This window comes from Pyrgilauda ruficollis, unplaced genomic scaffold (genome assembly GCF_017590135.1).
Source record: "Pyrgilauda ruficollis isolate IOZ18807 unplaced genomic scaffold, ASM1759013v1 scaffold97, whole genome shotgun sequence".
Lineage (NCBI taxonomy): Eukaryota > Metazoa > Chordata > Aves > Passeriformes > Passeridae > Pyrgilauda > Pyrgilauda ruficollis.
In genome coordinates, this window is record NW_024531821.1 from 675,951 (window position 1) to 697,522 (window position 21,572).

The window sequence follows — 21,572 nt, forward strand, 5'->3', positions numbered from 1 at the left end:
CCCCCCTGAGAAATTAGCATTTCAATACCTGTAAAGTGATCCCAGCTATAGTGCTGGCCTCCAAAGGCAGCAATGAATAAACAAAACTCCGAGTATTTAGGTCCTTCTTCTCCCGAGTTTCCATTCTCCCAATGAATTTACTGTATTCAGCCCTCTGCAAGTGGCATTAGCAGAAGGTAGCAGAGAGACTGCCTAGCAACCCACAGAAACCCCAAAGAGAGGTGGAAAGGAAGTGATTTTCATGTAATTATTCACCCCTACAAAAGCTGTTGTCAGGTAGACACTAGAAACATAGCTGTTTTATTCTTCCCCTAACCTACTTTGAATCTTTTGAGAATCACTACCATTAAAGAGAGGGAAAAAGGGCTTAATTCAGCCATTTTCTGCCTGGCCGTTTAAGTGCTGTTTTCCTGCTCTAATGAAGGCTCTGCTTTCAGAAGCTGCGTTGTTTAGAAAGCCCTGGGTAGTAAACTTCAGCCACAAACTCACTCCTGCATCCAAAACTCACCATTTCTGTTGCTGCTTCCCCACAATGCACAGCTCATATTTTGTTTGGGTTTAGTTCCCCACTTAATGGCATTTCCCACTGAGTTGGGAGAGATAAATTAATTTTTTTTTTTTTTTTCCAAGAAGGCATTTGGGGACAGAGGGCAGGGGCTAAAGAGCTGAATTTATTTTAGGTAACGTGGTTGGTGCCAGGCTGCTTGGATCCAGTGGGTTTTTTTTTTCCTTTATTTTCTTCAGCCAGGCACCCCAGCTTTGCCCTCAGCCACAACTCCTTGGAGCTGAGGCTGCTTGGAGATAACTGAGGGATATTTTTGTGCTGTTCTTGCCATCTGGAGGAGCCTGGAGGAGCTGAGCTTCACTTGGCCAACATCACACCAAACACTTGGACATCGATGGCTGTCACAGTGCTGCCACTGCAAGCAGCCCGAGGCACATCTTCAGTGGATAGTCTGGTTTATATCCTCATTTTTCTACATTCACACTCCTAGCAGAGCTTCAATAAATGCAGACAGGATAAAAGACGTTGAAAGCTGTCTTTTAAAGGGCTATATTCAGTGGAAGATAAATATATCAGAAATAAGTGGTATCAGAGATTGTGTTTGTTGAGGCAGCGTCATCCAGAGTCTTTTATTGGGAAGAGCATTCTAAAAATTCTCAGGGCTTTAACCTGTGTCTGGAGCTAAAGTAATATCCTGCTTTGAAATTGTGTTATAACAGTCTGTTTTACTGACTGGGTGTTTCAAGATTCTAGTTCCAAGTGGAAAACTGTATTTTCATACTCAGCAAAAAGGTTTTCATTGGGACCCCAGAGATTAACTGGTTTAATTTTATGGAATAACTTCTTTTGTCTGATTTTTAAACACAAAATGTCTCTTAAATTAACTCTGTTCAGAAGATTTGTAGTCTTTTGCCTTTTTTTTTTATTAAACATATACCAAGACTATTTCATAGTCAAATAAATTTTCATATTTGACTACTTTTTAGTCAAATATGATAAACTATACAGGTACAACAACTGTGCTGACAATGTGGGAAAATGTAGATAATGAAGTTTATTCTTCCCTGTTTGATTTTGCCGGCAGGATTGACAGGAATGAGATATAATCAGTGTGCTGCTAGTCAGGGAACAGCAGGATGCATGCAAGGAATGGATTTATTCCCTCTGAACGTCTGCATCGCCCAAGTGTTTGGGTTGTTTTGTGAATAGAACAGAACCTTGACCTCTGTGTTCTGTATTTTGGCAGCTGCACAGCACAGACACTCAGCTGATTTCTGTTTGCTGCTATTTAAGAAAAAATTTCTCTTGATTGCAGGAGAGTGACTGGAGAGTAAATGCAACCTGCTTGGTTTTATTTTCCTGCCTTTGCACAGGGATTTGGGTTGCTGGCCAAAACAGTGAACTGTGGTTTGTTCTTTGTGCAGAATGCAAAGGTGCTGCACCTTCCTGCTCAGCTGGGCAGATGTGGCGCCTCAGCCTCTCCTCCATCCCTTTCATAAAGCACCCTGCACTGAAAACACCCAAACTGCATCTCTGCCTGCCTTCCTGGGGGTGTCATGGGAATATAGAACATTTTTCACCGTGAGGAACATGGGAAGCGTTAAAGGAAGCAGCCAGGTGTGGCTCTTGTAGATCTGCTGCCTCCCTCCCAGTGTGTGCAGCTCCCTCTCTCCCCCCTGCTGCCACACCAGGTCCAACAGTGGAGGCTGTGATGTGGCTGGATGTTCTTTATAATGAAAAAGCCAGAAAAAAAAATCATTTTATTGGAATAAGAACAGAGGTAAAATGCTCAGTCCTCCACTGCTATCTATTTTAGTATTATTTCTGGAAATATATTTCTATATATACATAAAGATGGGACTTTTAGCAGAGGAGTGTAATCAAATGCAAATTAGGGAATGGTTCTTTTCATTGCACATTACAGCAGAATGATTCTTAGTTGCCTGGTGTCACCAGAAGTTCAGCTTGGGGATAAAACTGTCCTTTATTGGAGAGACCTGGGATGTAAGACTGGAAAAAGGAGTGCTGTAAATAGGAAATATTAAAGCTTGCTGTGTGGGCAGCTTCAGCAAGGTCAGAACACCCTGGTGGATCTGTTTCAGAAATTCCCTGAATTTCTGGGAAGGCTGACAGCACGAGCAGCCCCTGTTCCCTGTGGGGTGAACCCAGCAATTCCCCTGGTTCTCGGTGCCAGCTCCTCCAGCCAGGTGCTCCAGCTGGGCAAGGAAAGCAGCTTCAGGGACCCACTGATGGGAAAGAGCTTCTCAGGATGCTGCAGATGGAAGCACAGGGTGGAATTGGGACTTTGCCTTCTTCCCAAAGCTATTAGAAACTGCATTTTTTAATCCTGTGGTTTTTTTAGCCTTTCTTTTGGGCATTTCTTTTGGGGGTTTCCTAAAATTACTCTGAGCTCTTCCAGCAGTGCTTGGAGCTGAACTTCTCCCACCTCATTCCACAGGAGAGGAAGGAAGCCTTTGCTAGGGAGAGGTCTGGCAGGTACTTTTGAAATGCTTTGATTCTCCAAAAGCTTCTGTTAGTGCTCTTAATTAAACCTGTTGCTAATTGGCCCATGTCTGCTGGGGTCACTCTTTAAGTGCAGGTGTTACCTCAAGGTCAAGACTTCACATTTTGATGTTTTTCTGCAGTCCTGTCATAAAACCTAAACCTGTTCTAAACCTATCTGGCAACAGGTTGTTTTATTCAGGCATTGTGATAAAATTCTGCAGTTATTCTATGCCCTAACCTTGAAATTTCATTTATTATCTCCTGACAGCCACGGCTTTATTTTTAAAATTCTCATTTGAAACTGAAGGCAAACTGCTTTTTAAAATACAAACACTGCTGAGGTTCATCAAAAAGTAATGAATAATTTAAATTAAAAGAAAACCTGGAGTGATTGCTTGTTCTCTGATAACAAAATGGGAAATAAATGACTGTCAACATTTGGAACATAATGTTTTAAAGAGCAAGCAGAGGTTTTAACTGCTCTGTGAGCTCTCCCGTATTCTCAGGCAGTGCTTGATGATGGGATTGTCACTTACACTCTGGAATTAAGGATGCTTTCAGCTTGGTGTTCAACCTCACTGTAAAGAATGAGGGGGAAAAAGAAAAAAAGTGGATATTTATGCAGATCCCAGCCAGTGCTTGGGCTTCAATGTGAAATTAATACCTCTGATTTTGACAGGAATTCTCAAGGGAGCAAACAGAGCTGTGTGGGCTGTAGGAAAGGCCAGGGACAGACAGAAAACCAATATATTAATTCTATTTACTGAGAGAACCCTCCTGGTGCTCTGTTGTTGTTGCTGTTCTCATGGAGACCCTTGGATGTGGCAGCTCCCTCAGCTCAGCATGGCACTGGAACCCCAGACTGTCACCTGGGCAGCGTCCCAGGGATCTGTGAAATGGAACTGCACACAAACCTGTGAGATGGAATTTAGAATGCTGCCAAAAGAGAAGGGGGGATGTGTGTGCTGCTTTACCCACACGAGGGAAGCTGCACATCAGCCCCTGGGCTGTAAAATGAACCTTCTCAGGTGGCAACAGAATATGTTTTCATTTTTTAAAAAGCCCTGCCTCTCTTTTGGGAGGATCAGGCTGAAAAGAGCTGCCTGATTTTCCTATGTTGCCCAAACATGGAACAATTTTACACAATTTTTTTTTTTTTTTTTTTTTTACACAACTACAAAAAATTGTTGAGTTTATTCAGCTGTTTGTCATACAGGAAGTGCCAGTTAAAGTCAGAGTGTCCTGGGAGATGCTTCCTGCATCCACAGAAAGATTTCACAACAGCTGCACTGTAGCTTGTTCAAAATATATCCAGAGAGCACAGAAAGCAAAGGGAAAGTACAAAGTTAGAGAAACCCCTGGAATTTGAGATATTCATTCAGGTGAACACCTGAAGGAATTGGTTTTTATTCCACCTGAAGGAACTGCTTTTTATTCCATGATTTTTTTTTTCCCCAAAAGAAACAACAATTCCTTTAATTGGTTTTTATTCCACCTGAAGGAACTGCTTTTTATTCCATGATTTTTGGTTTTTTTTTTTTTCCCAAAAGAAACAACAATTCCATTAAGTGTTTTTTATTCCACCTGACGATATTGCTTTTTATTCCGTGCCTGATGGAAATAATCACCATCAACACATCCCAGGTTGTCCCTGAGGTCTCTGCTTTGCTCAGGCACTGAACTCATCTCAGGACAGTTATGCAATATTTTGTTTTGTCCCTCTCAGCCCTTGCTTGGCCCCCTAAATTCACTGCACAAGGCCTGATCATCACAAAAAAACTGACTCAGCCTTGCAAAATGACTTATTTCTGCACTGGCCATGTGCTTCAGACACCTAATTTATTTTATTTTCAGTGGATGGCATGACCCCATCTTACTGACAGAAAGACATTTATCCTGAGACTAAAACGAGGGACTGTCACTCTTCTGAGGATTTTCAATTTGGTTTGTTCAACTCTGGTGTTTTTCAGTTGTTCAAGAAGTGACTTTAATTCACTTTATCTGCAGCAGTAACTTTCTCCTTTGCTTTGGACACCCATTGGGGGACAGCCAAGTCAAGGAACATGTGAGAAAAGGTTGCTTGAAGTGATTTATGGACATAACATCCCATAGAAACTTTATGGCAGGGACATGAAAAGATCCTAATTCTCCAGAGCAGGGCTCTGTTGTCTGCACTACAGCACATCCCCCTTCTTTCTTCCTTATCCTGCTTTCATTGCATGAGCTACAAAGGAGGCAGGGCATCCTCCAGACAGCAGCATCCTGTGTTTGGGCAGCTCAATTCATCTCCCTGGGCAGAGAAAACACCCATGGAAATGGAGACTGTGTCCTAGAGCTGCCACAAGAAGGGCAAACTGAGGTTACCCAGACAGACTTAAAACGGGGGCGCTGCCAGACTTGAGAGCAGGATGTTGCAGAGCAGCACTTTCCATTTTTAGTAGAAAATGCTCCTGTTTATTGTTTTGTAAGGTTCTGTCCTTTGAAGTTGCAATTTTTCAAATATTAGGGTTAGTTATCGAAGTATTTGAGCTTTAATTTTAATCTTGTTTTGGCATGGAAACTTTTAATAAGAGATGAATAAAGCTAAAAAAGTCTATTTCCATTCTTTAAGGTAGGAGCTTATAGAAACTAGAAAACAATTCCAATCCCAAGTTTGTGAGTGATAAATTGAATTTATTATCACTGACTTAAGGGTTTTCAAGGCCCAAAGTTCATGAAGCACCCACAGGGTGTTCTCTGGTGTTCTCAGGTCCTTTCCTCATGGCAGAGAAGTACTGAGCTGTGTCACCTTCCAGACCAATGTCCTCTTTGGTCCCAGCTGCTGCCCCAGCTCCTCCTCTGTGTCCCTGCCCTTCAGAATGTCATTGCTCTGCATGGAAAGGGGAACAACTTCTGCTTTGAGGCAGACTCAGCACTCTCAGAAATATCCCATAATGGTTTTGTGACTGAGAGCCGGGTGGCTGGCACCTGGATGGCACCTGGATTTGGGATTGGTGTCTACAAGAGCCCACCAAGTTGGAATGAGAACAACTTCCCCTGAGGTGCCTTTTGGGAATGAGCAAACTGGGGTGACACAGACTAATGAACAATCAGGCTAATGAACAATTTGAGGCCTCACCAAATCCTCCTGCCACGAACTGAGTGCTGCAGCCTGAGGCTAAATGTCAGATGGCCCCTGGCTGCTGGGGAAGGAGATGGAGAACTGATCTGAAATGCCACCTTCAGGGCTGGAAAGTGTTGGTGTATCTGGCAGTTAACACCAGGGTTACTCCTGCTCTTGGGTTTTTCAGCCACAGAAAATCTACCTGTGGTTTCTAAATTTATGTTCCTGTTTGCCTCTTTGCTGATCACTTCTTGCCACTTTAGAAACCTGAACGGATTAAACGTCACTTGTTCTCTGAGCATACAACCCAAAAGAAGCTATACAAATTGTATTCTTCCATTCAGCAAATAAAATTGCTTCTCCATTCCTATTTAAATATCAGTCCTAAGTTCTGAGGAGTTTCTAGACTGATGTCATAGAGTGCAACAAAACCTCTCTTCAGTCTGATTCCAGTTTTCGAGAATATGTGACTGTTTCCTTGCAGAAGAGGTTCCTCAGAGGGTTTGCCACTTTTTAGGCTGACTCCCTGTGGGATGTGACAGTCTTTGTTTCCTTTGAAGGACATAGCATCCCTCGTGATGAGTGATGCTCAGAGAGTGATGCCAGAGTTTGATCTGCTTTTCTGTGTGGCACAGGGGGTCCAGAGGGATGTGCTCTCTGCTCCTGTGCTCCAGCAGCTCTGGAGCTGCTCCCTTCCAGCACAGCTCTCCTCTGGGCCCAGGTCCAGCAGGGACAATCACCCCTGTGGGGCTGTGCCAGCACAAGGGCTGCTGCTCCTCTCAGTGCCCTGCCCTGCAGCTGTGGGAGGGCAGGGAGGGAAGGGAAGGAACCTGAGCTGATCCAGTTTCCCAGCTTTTGTCTGGGCCCCAGCAGACATTGTCAGGAGTATTTTCAGCTGGCCCACGCTCCTCACAGCTTTTTGGGAGCTTCCAGTCTTGTTAAAGAGCCTGTCTGTCAAAACCTCTCTGTATGCAGCTTTTCCTGGTGAGGCTCTGGGATGTAACCAGCTGTGTCTTATTCAGGGTGACAGCAACGAAACCCTTTAAGCCTCTGATGTAAATCAAATGTGATCTTAATGTTATTTCTAAACAGAAACACTCAACAGCTCCAGAGAGCAAGGTCTCACTTGATCAGCTGTAAAACAAACACATTCCCTTTGTGTGTTTAGGAGGATTTGATGGCTGTTATTAGTACTGAAATCATTGCTGTGCTCCCTCTTCCCTGGCTCCAACTTCAGCAGGGAATGGCTGCACAGCCACTGCCTCTGATCATCTCTCAGGGTTTGGTGTTTTGGTCGTTCTGCTTTAACTCAGAGATCATTTATCCCAGGAAAACAGGAGCAGGATTTTTTTGGATGACAGCTCTGTGGGTGTGGGTTCTCCATATCCAGGACATCAAGGGGTACCTTCAGCTCCAGTGGGAACACACCCACACTGGTCAAGTGAAATAAATGGCTTTGCTGCAATACTTTTGAAGTAAAATGAACCTGCTCATTAGTGTTTTTCTGAGGTTGTTCTGAGAAGAATCTCACTGTGTCAACTCACGCTTCCTTTTTGCTGATTTAAAGTTGTTTGCATTACTTTAGGATACAAATGTTCCCACAATGGCATTACAAAGCTACTGACTCGTTAAGCTCTACAGAACTTTTATTTGTTGATTGTACAGTGACCAGAACTGTAACTTTGTGCCTGTTGGATCCACTAAATTTTGCTGAAAACATCCTTTCCCTGGATAAGTTATCCCTTCTTTCCCCAGCTTAATTTATGTATTATCTAGGAATAGCACATTTTGTCTTTAGAGCATTTATTCATGCTACATTTTTAAATTTGAATAAGTAACTGTCCAACGGGAGTGAGATAAATGCAGGTGATTCTATTTAGGCTGCAATTACTAAAACTGTCTAAGAGCAATTAATGAATTTAATGGGTGAGGTTCTTCTCTAGGAATTCCATCTCCCTTTCCATTCTAGGAATGGAAATTCTGACTCCCTTCTCATTCTAGGAATTCTGTCTCCCTTTAGGCTGCGCCTGTAGAGACCAGCTGGGATGGGGAGGGGAATTTCCCTCTCAGCACATTATTTTTTTTAAGGTTATGATTTGTAAAAGCTTTGCCAGACCCTCCTAACCTGCAGAGCCATCTGTGCAGGTCTGCAGCCCGTGTTTGGCAGGAGGGTGATTTCTCCTGGCTGCTCTCTGAAGCTCTCCCTGCTCTCTGTCTCCAGGTGTGGGTGGATGCTGGCACACAGATCTTTTTCTCCTACGCCATCTGCTTGGGGTGCCTGACAGCCCTGGGGAGTTACAACAACTACAACAACAACTGCTACAGGTAACGCCCTCCAGACTGGAATTCTGCTCTTGGGGTGACATTTGGAATCACTTGCCCTCCCCTTTTTCCATGGATAACCATAAGCACACACACGTGGTTTTGTAGGACACAGATCTGTAATGTTTCTTGGAACTGCTCCAGAGGAACTCTGATCCAAAATGTGGCGTTTTCATCCCTTTTGGTCAAACCTGAGCCTTCCACAGCCCCTCAGCACACACAGAGATGGACATTTCATGTAAAAATGCAGGATTTCAGACAGGTATCATTGAATGTGTGTGCATTACTTAAGCTGCCTTTTGAAAACTACTACCAGAAATTGTCATTAAAAATCACCTCAGTTTGGTCTATGCTCTGACTGCCACTTTTCCCCATTTTTTGGGAAGTTTGCAGTCCCCAGCCCAGAGGGAATGGGGAGCATTTCGTGGCTTATCTCTGTATTCCCAAGGAGGGAATTGTCAATGACTTCAGGAGGTTTTCATCTCTCCTGAGTCAATGCCCAAAGGATTGATTTGCACAAAATCCCTGTTCCATGTTACTGGCATAGACAGCAATATGAGCACCAATCTTTTCTTCTGGAATTCATAGTTATTGAATTAGTTCTCCTAAAATTCCTACAAGGACAGTTTGGTTGTAGTAACTCTATTAAGATCTCCAGACAGAGAATTAGTATTTCATTTTTTCTGTAAAGGAAATAACACAGTCCAAAAGTGGAAAAATCCTAAACAAACCACCTCCAACCCCCCAAATTTATTTAAATTCTAAATTACAGTTTTACTTGGAGACCTCAGGGGACAGTTTTAGGAAATGCTCCTTCTTTCCATGTCTTAGCAAAATGTTTTGCTGCAGAAAGTGGTGTGAGTCCTCTACAACCTCCAGAGCTGCTGCTAATGAACCTTTCCCCTAATTAGCACAAGCTTTAGCAAAGGCACCATTCCTCTCCTCTCTTACTCAGTTTTTTTTATATTTTTTCCAGCTGTATCCCAGCTAGTAACTGTCAGTACCTCAGGGAGTGCAGGAATGCTTTTCCTGAGGTTTCTTTGTTTTACAAAAAGCAGGAGTTTGGATTCAAGAATTTTCCTTCCTTTCCTCTGACCCTGGGGCTCAGCTGGTAAAACTCTGCTCTGAAGATCCAGAGCAGGATGCTGCAGCCAAACACCTTTTACTCCATCCAGGCTCCACAATTCCCCTCACAAAACATTTCCCAAATTTCTCAGCTGGGAAATCGATGTTAATGCGTCCTGACATGTGATTTTAACGAGTCTGAGGGAAGGGGCAGGACAGCAGGGAAGAGCAGAATGTGGCCAAGTTGGGCAGGGCAAGACATAAACAGAGCTCTGATGTGAGAACCACAATTTTGTATTCTAACCAGCACTTAAAATTAATAAAATCAAGCTAAGTTTTTTTTTTTTTCTCATGAAAATCCCACAGTCTGATTGTAACATCAATGTTTTCTGCTCTTTTTTACTCCGTTTACTTCCCTTTTCTAAGGGAAAATTGCAGGAGAAAATGGCAAGAGGTATTTCAGTGGGAAATGGGAAAGTCAGGACTGCACATGGGCCTTGTGAATTTAAAGATTTAAATTTAAAGAATTTAAAGATTTAAACCTGATTTAGTTCATTAATGTGATGGTTTTTTTCCTCATGAAAATCCCACAGTCTGATCATAACATCAATGTTTTCTGCTCTTTTTTACTCCATTTACTTCCCTTTTCTAAGGGAAAATTGCAGGAGAAAATAATGGCAAGAGGTATTTCAGTGGGAAATGGGAAAGTCAGGACTGCACATGGGCCTTGTGAATTTAAAGATTTAAATTTAAAGAATTTAAAGATTTAAACCTGATTTAGTTCATTAATGTGATAAATGAATTGCAAAAGTCACTTCATGTCTTTGAATGGGAAATGAGTTTTTATCATTCTTACATATCTTTCATTGAAAAACATAAAAACTGCTCCTCCCTGGATGCCCCAGAGTTTGCATCCCAAGTGACTCCTGTGAGAAGGTGAAACCCTGGCAGTGTTTCCCCACAGGGATCACAGACAGATGTACCAATGTTTCCTCTGATTTTTATTCAGCTCAGAATATCAAATCCATTCCCAGGTACAAGTCCAGGGTCAGCTCCCCTGTTCCCACTGTGGAGCAGGAGATAAAGGAGTGATTACACACATGGACAAAACTTTTAAGACCTGAAGATTTGTCCTTTGTCAAGTTTCTAGTCCAGGAGGAAAAGAGAAATGGGAATTTCTCAACTGGGTCTTGAGGAATCCATAAAAACAAGGAAGGGACTGGAGGGATGCCAGAGGCTCTGTGGGCTCAGAGAGGCTCCTTAAGGTAGGCAGGATGAATTTTCAGAAATGTCCTGCCTGTCTGACAGGGAGAGGAGAAGTGATGCACATCTTGAATTATTCAGCTGATTGGCAGGACGTTAATTTGGAAGAATGTGAAGATTTCATAAAAATTTGAAGTTTTCCTTTCACTTGAAATCAGTCTGTGCTTCAGTCAGGCTCTGATGTCCTCCTGCCAAGGGTGCACATAAGAAATTCATGTTGACCTTCCCATGGCTCCTGTTTTAAAACTTATTGGTTTCACAATTAATGGATCCAGATATCCCCCTTCTGGCTTTTCTTCCCACAGCAGAAAAAAATACCTGAACTACAGGGTACTTCTGCCTGTGGGATAAAAACCAGGAGCTGAGGGGTTGGTAGAACTCCTGCAAAGCCAAGGGAAGGGAAACTGGAGGTTATATTTTTATGAGGGTCCCAAGAGGAGCTGTGTTCAGTCTGTGACTGCCTCCCTGGGATGAAACCATTCAGCTGGGGTGGTGTTATCTGAAATGAACAGGAACCTCACTGGCTGGGCAGGATAAAAATCCCCTTCTTCCTATTTCCTAGGAGAAATGTGTATTTATCCTGCTGATAATTTGTACCACGGTGCTGTGGTTTGCCACAGTTTCCTGAGAGAGGAGATCCCTGCAATCCTCTTGTTCTGGGGGACTGTCCAGCTGGGCTCTGCCCCACTTTAAGGGGCTGATGCCTTGGGAAGGCTGGCCTGGAACAGAGGAATATGAAAGTGTAACCACACAGCAGATGATGCCGAGACAGCCACGCTCCCAAGAGGGCCTTCCTCTGGAGAAGGTGGAGAGCTCAGGCAGGCACCAGACACTCGCACAGCCAGTTGGTAAACACATGCCTACGGAGAAAAGCAGGAGAGGCTCTTTGGATCAATTTCCAATGGCAATTTAAAAACAAGCACATTCAAAGGATTCAGGAACAGAACAGCTCAAACAGAGCAGGGTGCAGGGGTTATAAACAGCCTGGAGTGGGTGGGGTGTCAGTCTGAGGGCCAATGGGTAAAGGGATCAGGGGTGGAATGAAGGCAGGGTCTGGGGGAAACATCCAACGGGGATACAGGGGAGGAGTGTCTACAAAGGTAAGCCAATGGGGAAACCAGAAGCAGTGAACTTTCCAGAACTGGGGAGGAGAACAGGGATGATGTCACTGAGGTCATTAACATACAGAACCAGAAGAAACTAGAGGACTGTGGGGAAGAGTCTCAGGGTGTCACTCAAACAGGATGTCCTCCCACGGCATTCCATTTCCACCCCCCCAACTCACCTGGGATGCTGCATAAAAGCTAAAACCTGAGGAATCACTGTTGGGGGTTCCAGCCTGTCTCTCCCACTCAGGGAGCTCTCAAATATGCTGTACCACAGAAGGAAATATCTTGTTCAGACAGCATTTGAAGCAGGGAATTATCTAAACCAAATCTTATCTGAAGAAAACAGCCTATGTCCAGTGGAGGCATCATCTGGCTGCATCCCCCCCAAAGCATGAGCTCTCTTTTCCTCCCAGAGGATTATAAATTTCATGTTTCTGGCCTCTCCTACCAACACGTCACACTCAGTTTCAATTTCTCGGTGTTGAACTCACCAGTTCCTGAGGTGAGAGAGGTGGGGTGAGAGTCCCTTCAGAGCGGAGTTTCACTGAGAAGGGGCTGGTTTTTCTTTTTTTTTTTTTTTTTTCTTTTTTTTTTTTTTTTTTTTTTTATCTTTGCTAAGCACAACGGCCTCTGTGCTCCTCAGTCCTTTATTTTGGATTGCTATTTTGCTTTAAAACATCCAAAGTGTAGAACTGGCCTGGCTGGGCATAACTACGGGGAGAATTTCAATGAAAAGCAAATGAATAAAGTTTAGAATTGTATTTTCAGCAAGTATTTCGCTGCAAATGAACAGTGTTAGAGAGTGTCCTGGCATGAAAGAAGTGTGAACATCGCTGCACTTGTCCATGTCTGAGTCTCCAGTTACCATTTTATAGAGTTTATTAATGAGTTCACACCCTCTGGAATCTATTAGCATAATTATTATGGAGAAATTGTTCTTAACAATTATTACATGTTTGACATAGTTTTGCGTGTTTTTTAAAGATTTTTCTGGAAAACAGCAAGTGACTTGCAACAAATAAACTCCAGCAGTTAAAACACAAGCAAGGATATTCTGATGGTGTCCTCCTGCACCTGCTAATTCCTGGTTGCTCTCAGGAATAATCTGAGTTGGGACCTCACTGTTAATGAACAACTTGCTTTCCATTCCTGCAGCCCAGGGTTCTGTCAGTCCTCTGGCTCAGCGGATGGAAGAAACCCCAGCTCTGGAGATCAACTGCAGTGTTTTTTATTTATATTTTCAGAGACTGCATCATGCTCTGCTGCTTGAACAGTGGCACAAGCTTTGTTGCTGGTTTTGCTATCTTTTCAGTTCTTGGATTTATGGCTTATGAACAAGGCGTGCCCATTGCAGAAGTTGCAGAATCAGGTGAGTTCCAAAAGCAGATTTCTGAGTTAACAAGAAATGCCCAGAGGGTGAGGCCAGAGTTCACAGTCTGTGCCATGGCCTGTGGATGAGATGACTCAATGGAATAACTGCTGCAGGAAGAATTCTGAACTATTTTTGTGGCCATACATTTGTGTGTGAAAAAGATGAATGTTGCTGTGCATAAAACCAAAATCATGAATTCAAGGGGTCCCTGCTACACAAACTTACTCCAGCTGAGCATCCAGAATGTTGTTTAGCAGAGTTGTGAGTGTTAATCCTCATCTGCATTCCACCTTCTTTCAATGAGACAGACTGAAATCCACAAATATTTATTCCTTCTGGATTGGAAAAAAAAAAACTAAAAGGATATTAAAGAAGAAAAGCTGCAGCTGTTAAAGTGAGAAATCAGAAGGGCACACAGGCCCAGATTTATGAAAAATTAACCATCCACAACCACCACTGGAGCTGGGCAGCCAAAGGAAATTACTCCACACCTTTGTGGCTGTAACATCCTCAAGCAGAAAAAAATAACAGGAGGCTGCACCCTCCAAAAAAACCCCAATGTAATGCTGAGCTGTTGAGGAGGAAAAATGACTCTCATGGAGTTAATCCCCGGAAAACTGCAAAACAAGCAGGGTTTCATTGATGCTCTCATGGAAAATATTTATCTTTTCCTAAATTCCATGCAACTGGCTTGCAATTCATTATAGGAACTTATAAATGCTGCTTTAAATGAAAAAGCAGCAGAGTGTAACTGGTCTGCACTGAAGTTACTGCAGCGGGAGCAGAGCGCTCCTTTAGTGGCTGGGGAATGGCCTTTGTGCCCCTGCTTTGAAAGCTGGCTGCCTTCATAAAAAGCAGCTGATAAATTAAAAAAAAAAAAAAAAAAAAAAAAAAAAAAAAAAAAAAAAAAAAAAAAAAAAAATGAAAAACAGAAAAACATGAGCAAGGTGAGAAGATATCTTAGCAGCTCTGAGAAGTAATCAGTGTTGTTACAAAAATGTTCTATTTTGAAGATTTCTCTAAATATGTAGCCCATGTCACACAGCAGCAGCACCACAAAACACAAAGCAGGATGGGAAGCAACCTTTGCCTTGCACCAGGTTAGGAGAAAAATAAAGACTCCAGGATATATTCCTAAGTTATATATAAAGAGTCCAGGATGTGTTCCTAAGTTATATAAGGCAATCACAGGAGCACACGCTATGATTTATTCAGGGATGTCTGTAGAGCTGCACATCCACACAAAAAAGGGGAACAGAAAGCACTGGGATGTCTGAAGAGAAGCTGAACATCCTTTGGCCAGGATGCAGGCAGGGTTGTGCCATTTCTGATAAGCCTCATCACCAACTGTTTAGACTATGAGAGATGTAGAGTTTGTCAAGGAGTTCAGTCTTGGTTTTAGTTCTTATCTGCCATGGCAGAAGAATCAGGTTGTGGTGGGCTGACCCTGAGCAGCAGCTGGGCATCCTCGCTGCTGTTCACTCTCTCAGCTTCCACAGGGGATGGGCAAGGGAGCAGGAAGAGGAAAAGTGAGAAAATGGCTGCGTTCAGATAGAACAGTCTGAAAAGTGATGCTGAGAGCCCTGCTCAGCCAGAGCCACACTTTTGGTGTCAGCAATGCTGTGCTCCCACAGCTCAGGCTGCTCTGGAGGAGCTGAACTCTATCTCAAACTCCCACACAAGTATAAACTTTTCATTTCTTTACTCCTTTTCAGGACCAGGGCTTGCATTCATTGCTTACCCTAAAGCTGTCACCATGATGCCTCTGTCTCCTCTGTGGGCAGCTCTGTTCTTCATGATGCTCATCTTCCTGGGCTTGGACAGTCAGGTATGAAACAAACCCCATTGCAATGAGTTTTTAGCCTCCCCAACAGATGGAAATCACACCTAAACAGCATCAGCTTGATGAAAGACTGAACCCTAACTTGATTCTTTGCTATTTTACATCTTAGTTGTGATGCTGGCTATTCCTTCATGATTCACTGCAAAGGCTGGTTCAGCCTGACTCCAGCTTTCATTATTAACATGGAAATCAGTCTGAACTTCAACAGGGCTGATTAAAATTCATGCTTGAGTAAAATACCAGCCCATTCTTAAAGCACTTGGCAATGAATTTTGAAGCTGCATATCAGATAGGGATAATGTAATTTTCTATGGTGTATTTTTACTGCAAGATACCATAGCAAGGAATGTGTAGTCATATCCTGCAGCAAAGGGGCAGCACAGAAGTCGTTGTCCCTGTGTGACTGTAAAAATTACAAAAGCTGCTCGAAGACAAATGTGAAGTGCCTGGGATTTTTAGCAATCAGCTCAGTCTTTGGCATGACTGGGTACAGAAAGCTTATGATTCTAGAGCTCAGCAGTGCTCATTCTTCATGACATTTTCAGTCCTTAAATTTAATGTTTTAATAACTGATCTCCTTAATGATCTAACAGGTTCTTAAAAGTTTTTGTTGTTTTTTTGGGTTTTTTTTTAAGTGAGTAGTTCCTGGATTCTGCTCTTGACTATTCCAGTCTCTATTCTGCTCAGGCCTTTTGCTTGTTCCTGCCCTCCTTTGTTAGAGGTACCTGGCTTGGGCACTCCACAGCTCTGGGGAACTTCTCTCTTCTGGTAAATGGAGAGAACTTCCCCCAAACCCTGCTGCTCCTTTAGCAGGTTGGAGGATGCATGGCAAAATTGGCAAAAGTGCCTGGAGTGACATGATCCCATGAAGGGTTTGTACATTATTTAATTCTCATTCAAGCCACATTTGCAAGGTTTAATTTTCATTTAGTCCACCTGCTACAGGGCAAATGCAGTCTGGGATAATATTAGAGATAAGATGAGACACTTGAGCATGTCCAGAGGGGGCAATGAGGCTGGAGAGGGGCTGGGAGCACAAGCCCTGTGTGGAACCACTGAGGGAGCTGGGGGTGCTCAGCCTGGAGAAAAGGAGACTCAGGGGTGACCTTATCACTCCACAGCTCCTGAAAGGTCCCTGTGCTCACCTGGGGCTGGGCTCTTTCTCCAGGCAGCACTGACACAACCAGAGAACACAGCCTCAAGCTGCACCAAGGGAAATAAAGATTGGATATTAGGAAAAAGTTTTTTACAGAAAGGCTGATAAAGTTCTGGAATGGCTGCCTGGAGAGGGATGCAGTCACCATCCCTGGGTGTGTTTAACAAAGCCTGGATGTGGCACTGGGGGCCAGGGTTTAGCTGAGGTGTCAGGGAATAGGTTGGACTCTATGATCTTGAAGGTCTCTTCCAACCTGGTGATTCTGTGATTAGAGAATCCAACTGTTTGAATTTGGTCGAAATCCATAACTTTGGACTTTTTCACTGTTCTGAGATGTTCCTCTCAGTTTGAGTTTCTGCTTATGGAGCATCCCCAGGGATCACCCACCCTCAGTGATGAAAACACAGGAGGATATTTAAAGTGTTAGGTGTCAAATCCCAATGCCAGCAACTGAGGAGAAAGATTTGACTGGATCTTTGCTGTCATTTGTTGCAGTTTGTGTGTGTGGAAAGCATTGTGACAGCCGTGGTGGACATGTACCCCAAGGTGTTCCGCAGGGGCTACAGGAGGGAGCTGCTCATCCTCGGCCTCTCCGTCGTGTCCTACTTCCTCGGCCTCATCATGTTAACTGAGGTGAGAGCTGCCCTGCTCTGTGGGATTCACACTCTGAACCTGAGAGAAGCAGAGAAAAGAATGATCAAAACAATTCTTATCTCATTTGCTGTGCCTATGCTGTGCCAAAGTAGAATGCAATGTGGAGATTGTTCACCCAAAGTGATGTGGTTTGTTTCCTTGGCTATCAAGGCCAAGCATGTGTCCAGACTGTCAGTCAGCTAATCCCAGAATCACCTGGGAATATCTACAGCTTGATGTGATAAAAAAAAAACCAGAGGTAAAAGCAGGGAGGTGAGAAAGCATTTTTGGAAAAAAAAAATCAAATTTACTTCTCTCCACTCCAGATTTACCATCCTTAAAGAAGTGCAGAGTTAAAAAAAAAAAAAATTAAAAAAAAAACCCAAGAAATTAATATTCTTTGTTCAAGAAGGAGCCAGCTTGAGTAGGAAGCTTGCTAGGGAGCCAACAGCTTGACAGTGTAATTAAAAGAGATTTGCTATGAAATATTCCCACTGGTGCTAACCCAATTTTTTTTCCCCTTTCCTAATTTCTCTTCCAGGGTGGGATGTATGTCTTCCAGCTCTTTGATTCCTATGCAGCCAGTGGGATGTGCCTGCTCTTTGTGGCCATATTTGAGTGTGTCTGCATAGGCTGGGTGTATGGTGAGTGATGAAAATTGCTCTGTTTTTCTTATCAAAGCTTTCTATTTGCATAAAAGCAAAGTGAGAAACTTGTACCCTCATGGAATGGGACCTTCCACATTCTCATGCCCCAAAAAAAGTCATAAATGCCTTTTTCTCCACAAAGATGCACACTATGGATAATTTCACTTTGTAAAGCACCACAGAACTGCAGATCACGTGTGCCCAGCTATGCTTGGGTTCACACATGAGCTTGTAGCATCTAAATGTAACATCTAAATATATTTATATATAAAATAGATACTCTTTGACTGGAGTTGTTTACAAACTGATCCCACAACAAAGAGAATAAACCAACTAATCAGAATATATTAGGTTTATACTTGCTTTGAAGGAAAAAAAAACCTCAAGGTGTGGAGGAAAAAGGAGAGTAGGACGAAATGAAATGTTCATATTTTTGTGACAGCTTGTGCTACACTAATGAAATCTCCCTCTCTGATAAGAGATACAATGATCTGTACGAAATAAAAGTTTTATAGCACCAGAAGTTTCATAGCAGCAGGAATTGTAGATCAACCCCACCACGAGCACAGGGCAGATGGCAGGGAGGAGTTTTCCAGGAAAAGAGGAGCAGCTTCAGCCTTCCCCTGTCTGTCTTTCACTGCTTTAAATCCTGATCTGGACAACCCCTTCCATGTACACTCTACATCTGCTTTTCCTTTGGTTTTGGGCAGGCAGCAATCGCTTTTATGAGAACATTGAAGACATGATTGGGTACAAACCTGTGTCGTTGATTAAGTGGTGCTGGATGGTCCTAACTCCAGGTATTTGTGCAGTAAGTACAGAATGTCCAAAACACTTGTTTTAGATATAAAGAGGGGCTCCTGTACTTGTTTTTTTTTTTTTTTTATTCTTGCTGCTGCTAATAGTTGAGAGAAATGCCTGTTGATTTGTAGCATGTATTTCAAATAAAAAACACTGTAGGATCTGTAAAATTGTTAAATATTCTGTGAAAAGTCTTAGTATGTACAATCATAGGAACAAAAATAATGCCAGGGCCCTAAATGAACATTTGCCAGAACAAGAGAGATGTTTTTCCCTGTAGCTGGTGCACCTTGTGTGCCAATACACAGCCTGAGCTCCTCCAGACTTGTGCTGGGTCCTTTGCTGCTTTCTCCTCCCTTCTCCTCTCTCTTTGTGGGGAGTGGATATTTTCCAAAGGAGACAAGACATTTTTTACTTTTAAAAGTAGTAGGAGAGGCCAAAAACTCATCCCACTGGCATGAAGGAGGGGAAGGAAGCTGGTGCCAGCTCTGCAGAGCTGTGGCAGCATCACAGGGACAAAGTTCCAAAAGCAGCATGATCTGATTGCCCTTAAAATTGAGGATGAGGTGCCAAAACCCCTTCCAGCTGTGTAACACTCCAGTGATGGCAACTGCAAACCACAGCAGCTGGGGTACCTCGAGATCCAGGCTCCCATTTGCAAACTTAGGAAAATTTCTGACCCATTTGCACCAAATCTGAAATGACCTCTATACCGTTGGCTCTTGTGTACTCGTTTCACCACTTTGGAGAAAATTACATGGTAGCTTTTCTCTATTTCATACATTGAAATGGTCCAAGCTGCTTGATTAGAAATTTAGACAGATTTTTTAGGGGTTTTGGCAGGATGAAAGCAGGATTGGAACTGCAGATAAACACAGTGGATTAAGGCAACTTCAAAAATGTTGGCTTTCATTTTTCATCCTGACAGGTTGGAGAGAACCCAGCTCATATTATTTAATCACAGCTGGTTCACTGTAGCAAAACTTAATCTTTCCTGCCCAGGTGCTGTTTGCCATCAAAGTGCAGGGTTTATTGTCATCAAGAGGTTAAATAGGATTAAACTTGAAAGGTTGCTCGTTTCTGCAGGAGCCTCTGAGATGTGTTATTTAAGCTGTACAGAAAAGAAGATGTTGCTGGTGGGTTTTTTGCTCTGAGGGAAGAGCTTCCCTCCGCTCTCCCTCCTCAGGGAGCCTGGCCTGGCCTAAACACTCAGCCAAATCCTTGTTACACACACAGGGATTGCCCAAATACCTCTGACAATATCTCTGCTTGTTTCAGGGAATCTTCATCTTTTTCCTGGTGAAATACAAGCCCCTGAAGTACAACAATGTGTACATCTACCCTGACTGGGGCTACGGCATCGGGTGGATGATGGCACTCTCCTCCATGGTCTGCATCCCGCTGTGGATCTGCATCAAGCTCTGGAAGACAGAAGGCACCTTCATGGAGGTGAGAGAGAGCTGCAGTGCAGTGATGCTGGAAAAAGAGCTGGGAAGGGGGTGGGACTCCTCACCTGCATCCTTTCATCACAACAGCAGTGCCACATCCCTGTACCCTGCGTTAGGGCTCTCAGCCGCTGCTGGAAAGAGAATTCTGAACTTTCCCTGCTTTGTTCTGAATTCCTGTTGGGTTTTTTGCTGCCAGTGGTAAATTAACCAATTTAAGGTGCTCTGTCCCAGCACAATTTGTAGCTTAAAATGTATGTAACATCACCCAAATCCCTCAAGGTTTGTACCAGCCATTCCCTTTTTTCATAGTTTTCTTTGTGCTGCCAGGATTTTCTCCAGGAGCTGGGTTGCCCACATTCCCATTTTCTGGACAGTTTTCCTAATTTCAGTTCTCTAAATGAGAAACTCAGGCAAATAAAGAGATTCAGTGGAATTTTCTGACATTTGGTTTCAGGTTAGCTCAGGTCTAGGCTGAGGTTATATTATCAAATTTAAGCTTGGAAGATTGCTTGTTTCTGTGGGAGCTCCAAAGAAAGGCAGTGAAGGAAGCAATAGTGGAAGGAACAAAAATACAAATCTTTTTCAGCCATTTGGAATTCCAACATTGCAGAAAAGTCTCATTTTGTCCATATTGCAAAGACTCTGTTCAGCTGATTAAACACAGCCTGGAGACTGCCTAGGAAATCTTTACTGGTATATAAACTAAAAGTGGATTGTCCGTTGTCTCAGAGAGTCAAAAAAGGAAGTCTGCACAAATCTAAACATTAAATATTTCCTCAGTGGACCAGCCCCACCTGTCCTGCAGGTGAGCGGACTTTGCTGGAGCTGCAGCACTGCAGACAGGTCGTTATCTTTTCCCTGCCAGGATGACAAGAGATTCTTTGAATCACAGCTGGGAGCTTCTTGAGGAGCCAACTTCCTGCTGTGAGCAGCAGCCTTGCTGTGGATGTCATTGCTAGAAAAGAGAAAGTAGATTTTGCTTTATCGCAGCTCAACACACCTCGGCTGTCTCTGGTTTATTTGCTTTTTCCAGTGGACTTCATTGATGATAAAATGAGAAACAAAATGCACCTGTAGAACAGACAGAGTGCTGAGAGTCTTCATGAAAAGGGATGATTAAATCAGCATGAAAATTCACTTTGGTTTGAGCTTTGCCTTCTTTGGTCTAGCAGGATTTACCCAGAATTGTGCAGCCTGCAGGTCTGAGGGTGTGTCCACAACAGGGAAATAAATGAGAGGCAGACATGCAGGAGTAAAGCCTTTTATAATGGATCTGTTAAAGAAAGCTGTGTCTGTGGCCAAGAAAACATAATGATTTCCAATTTCTCCAATTTTCTAGAAATTCAGGAAGCTGATTACACCTAGCTCAGACCTGAAAATGCGGGGCAAGCTCGGAGGAGGAGCCTACATTGCAGCAATAAATGACTGCGATGCCAAACTGAAAGGAGATGGCACCATTTCCACCATCACAGAAAAGGAGACACATTTCTGAAAGAACTTTTTTTTCTTGTTTTATTTTTTTTGTATAAAGAAATAAATAAATTCACTTAATTATAGAGGCTGGCTTGTTTTGCACAGAATTTTATTAACCAGTTAATTTTAAAGTGAAAATTGTATACTTGTTTAAAAAGTGATTTTTTTAAATTACTCTATCTGTAATGATTCTGTAAAAGAAAAAGAAATAGTATTATATGGTCTGTTAGTGATGACTTCTTGTAATATGGTGATTCCAGTCAATGTTTTTTTTGGTTTTTTTTTAGACTTTAGAGGGACCTGTATAATGTGCTGTAAAACTTTTCT

The 21,572-nt window shown here is 42.9% G+C and overlaps 1 protein-coding gene across 1 annotated transcript in view; it reads left to right on the forward strand.

Moving 5' to 3' along the window:
- Positions 1–21,331, forward strand: part of SLC6A11 (solute carrier family 6 member 11) — an 88,289-nt gene extending 66,958 nt beyond the window's left edge. The window contains exons 7-14 of the mRNA XM_041489955.1: positions 8,335–8,438; positions 13,117–13,241; positions 14,960–15,072; positions 16,739–16,876; positions 17,418–17,520; positions 18,234–18,334; positions 19,603–19,773; positions 21,112–21,331. Coding sequence (XP_041345889.1) covers positions 8,335–8,438; positions 13,117–13,241; positions 14,960–15,072; positions 16,739–16,876; positions 17,418–17,520; positions 18,234–18,334; positions 19,603–19,773; positions 21,112–21,264 — 1,008 coding nt within the window. The 3' untranslated portion in view covers positions 21,265–21,331. The remainder of the gene's footprint in view (positions 1–8,334; positions 8,439–13,116; positions 13,242–14,959; positions 15,073–16,738; positions 16,877–17,417; positions 17,521–18,233; positions 18,335–19,602; positions 19,774–21,111) is intronic.
- The last annotated feature ends 241 nt before the right edge of the window (positions 21,332–21,572 follow it).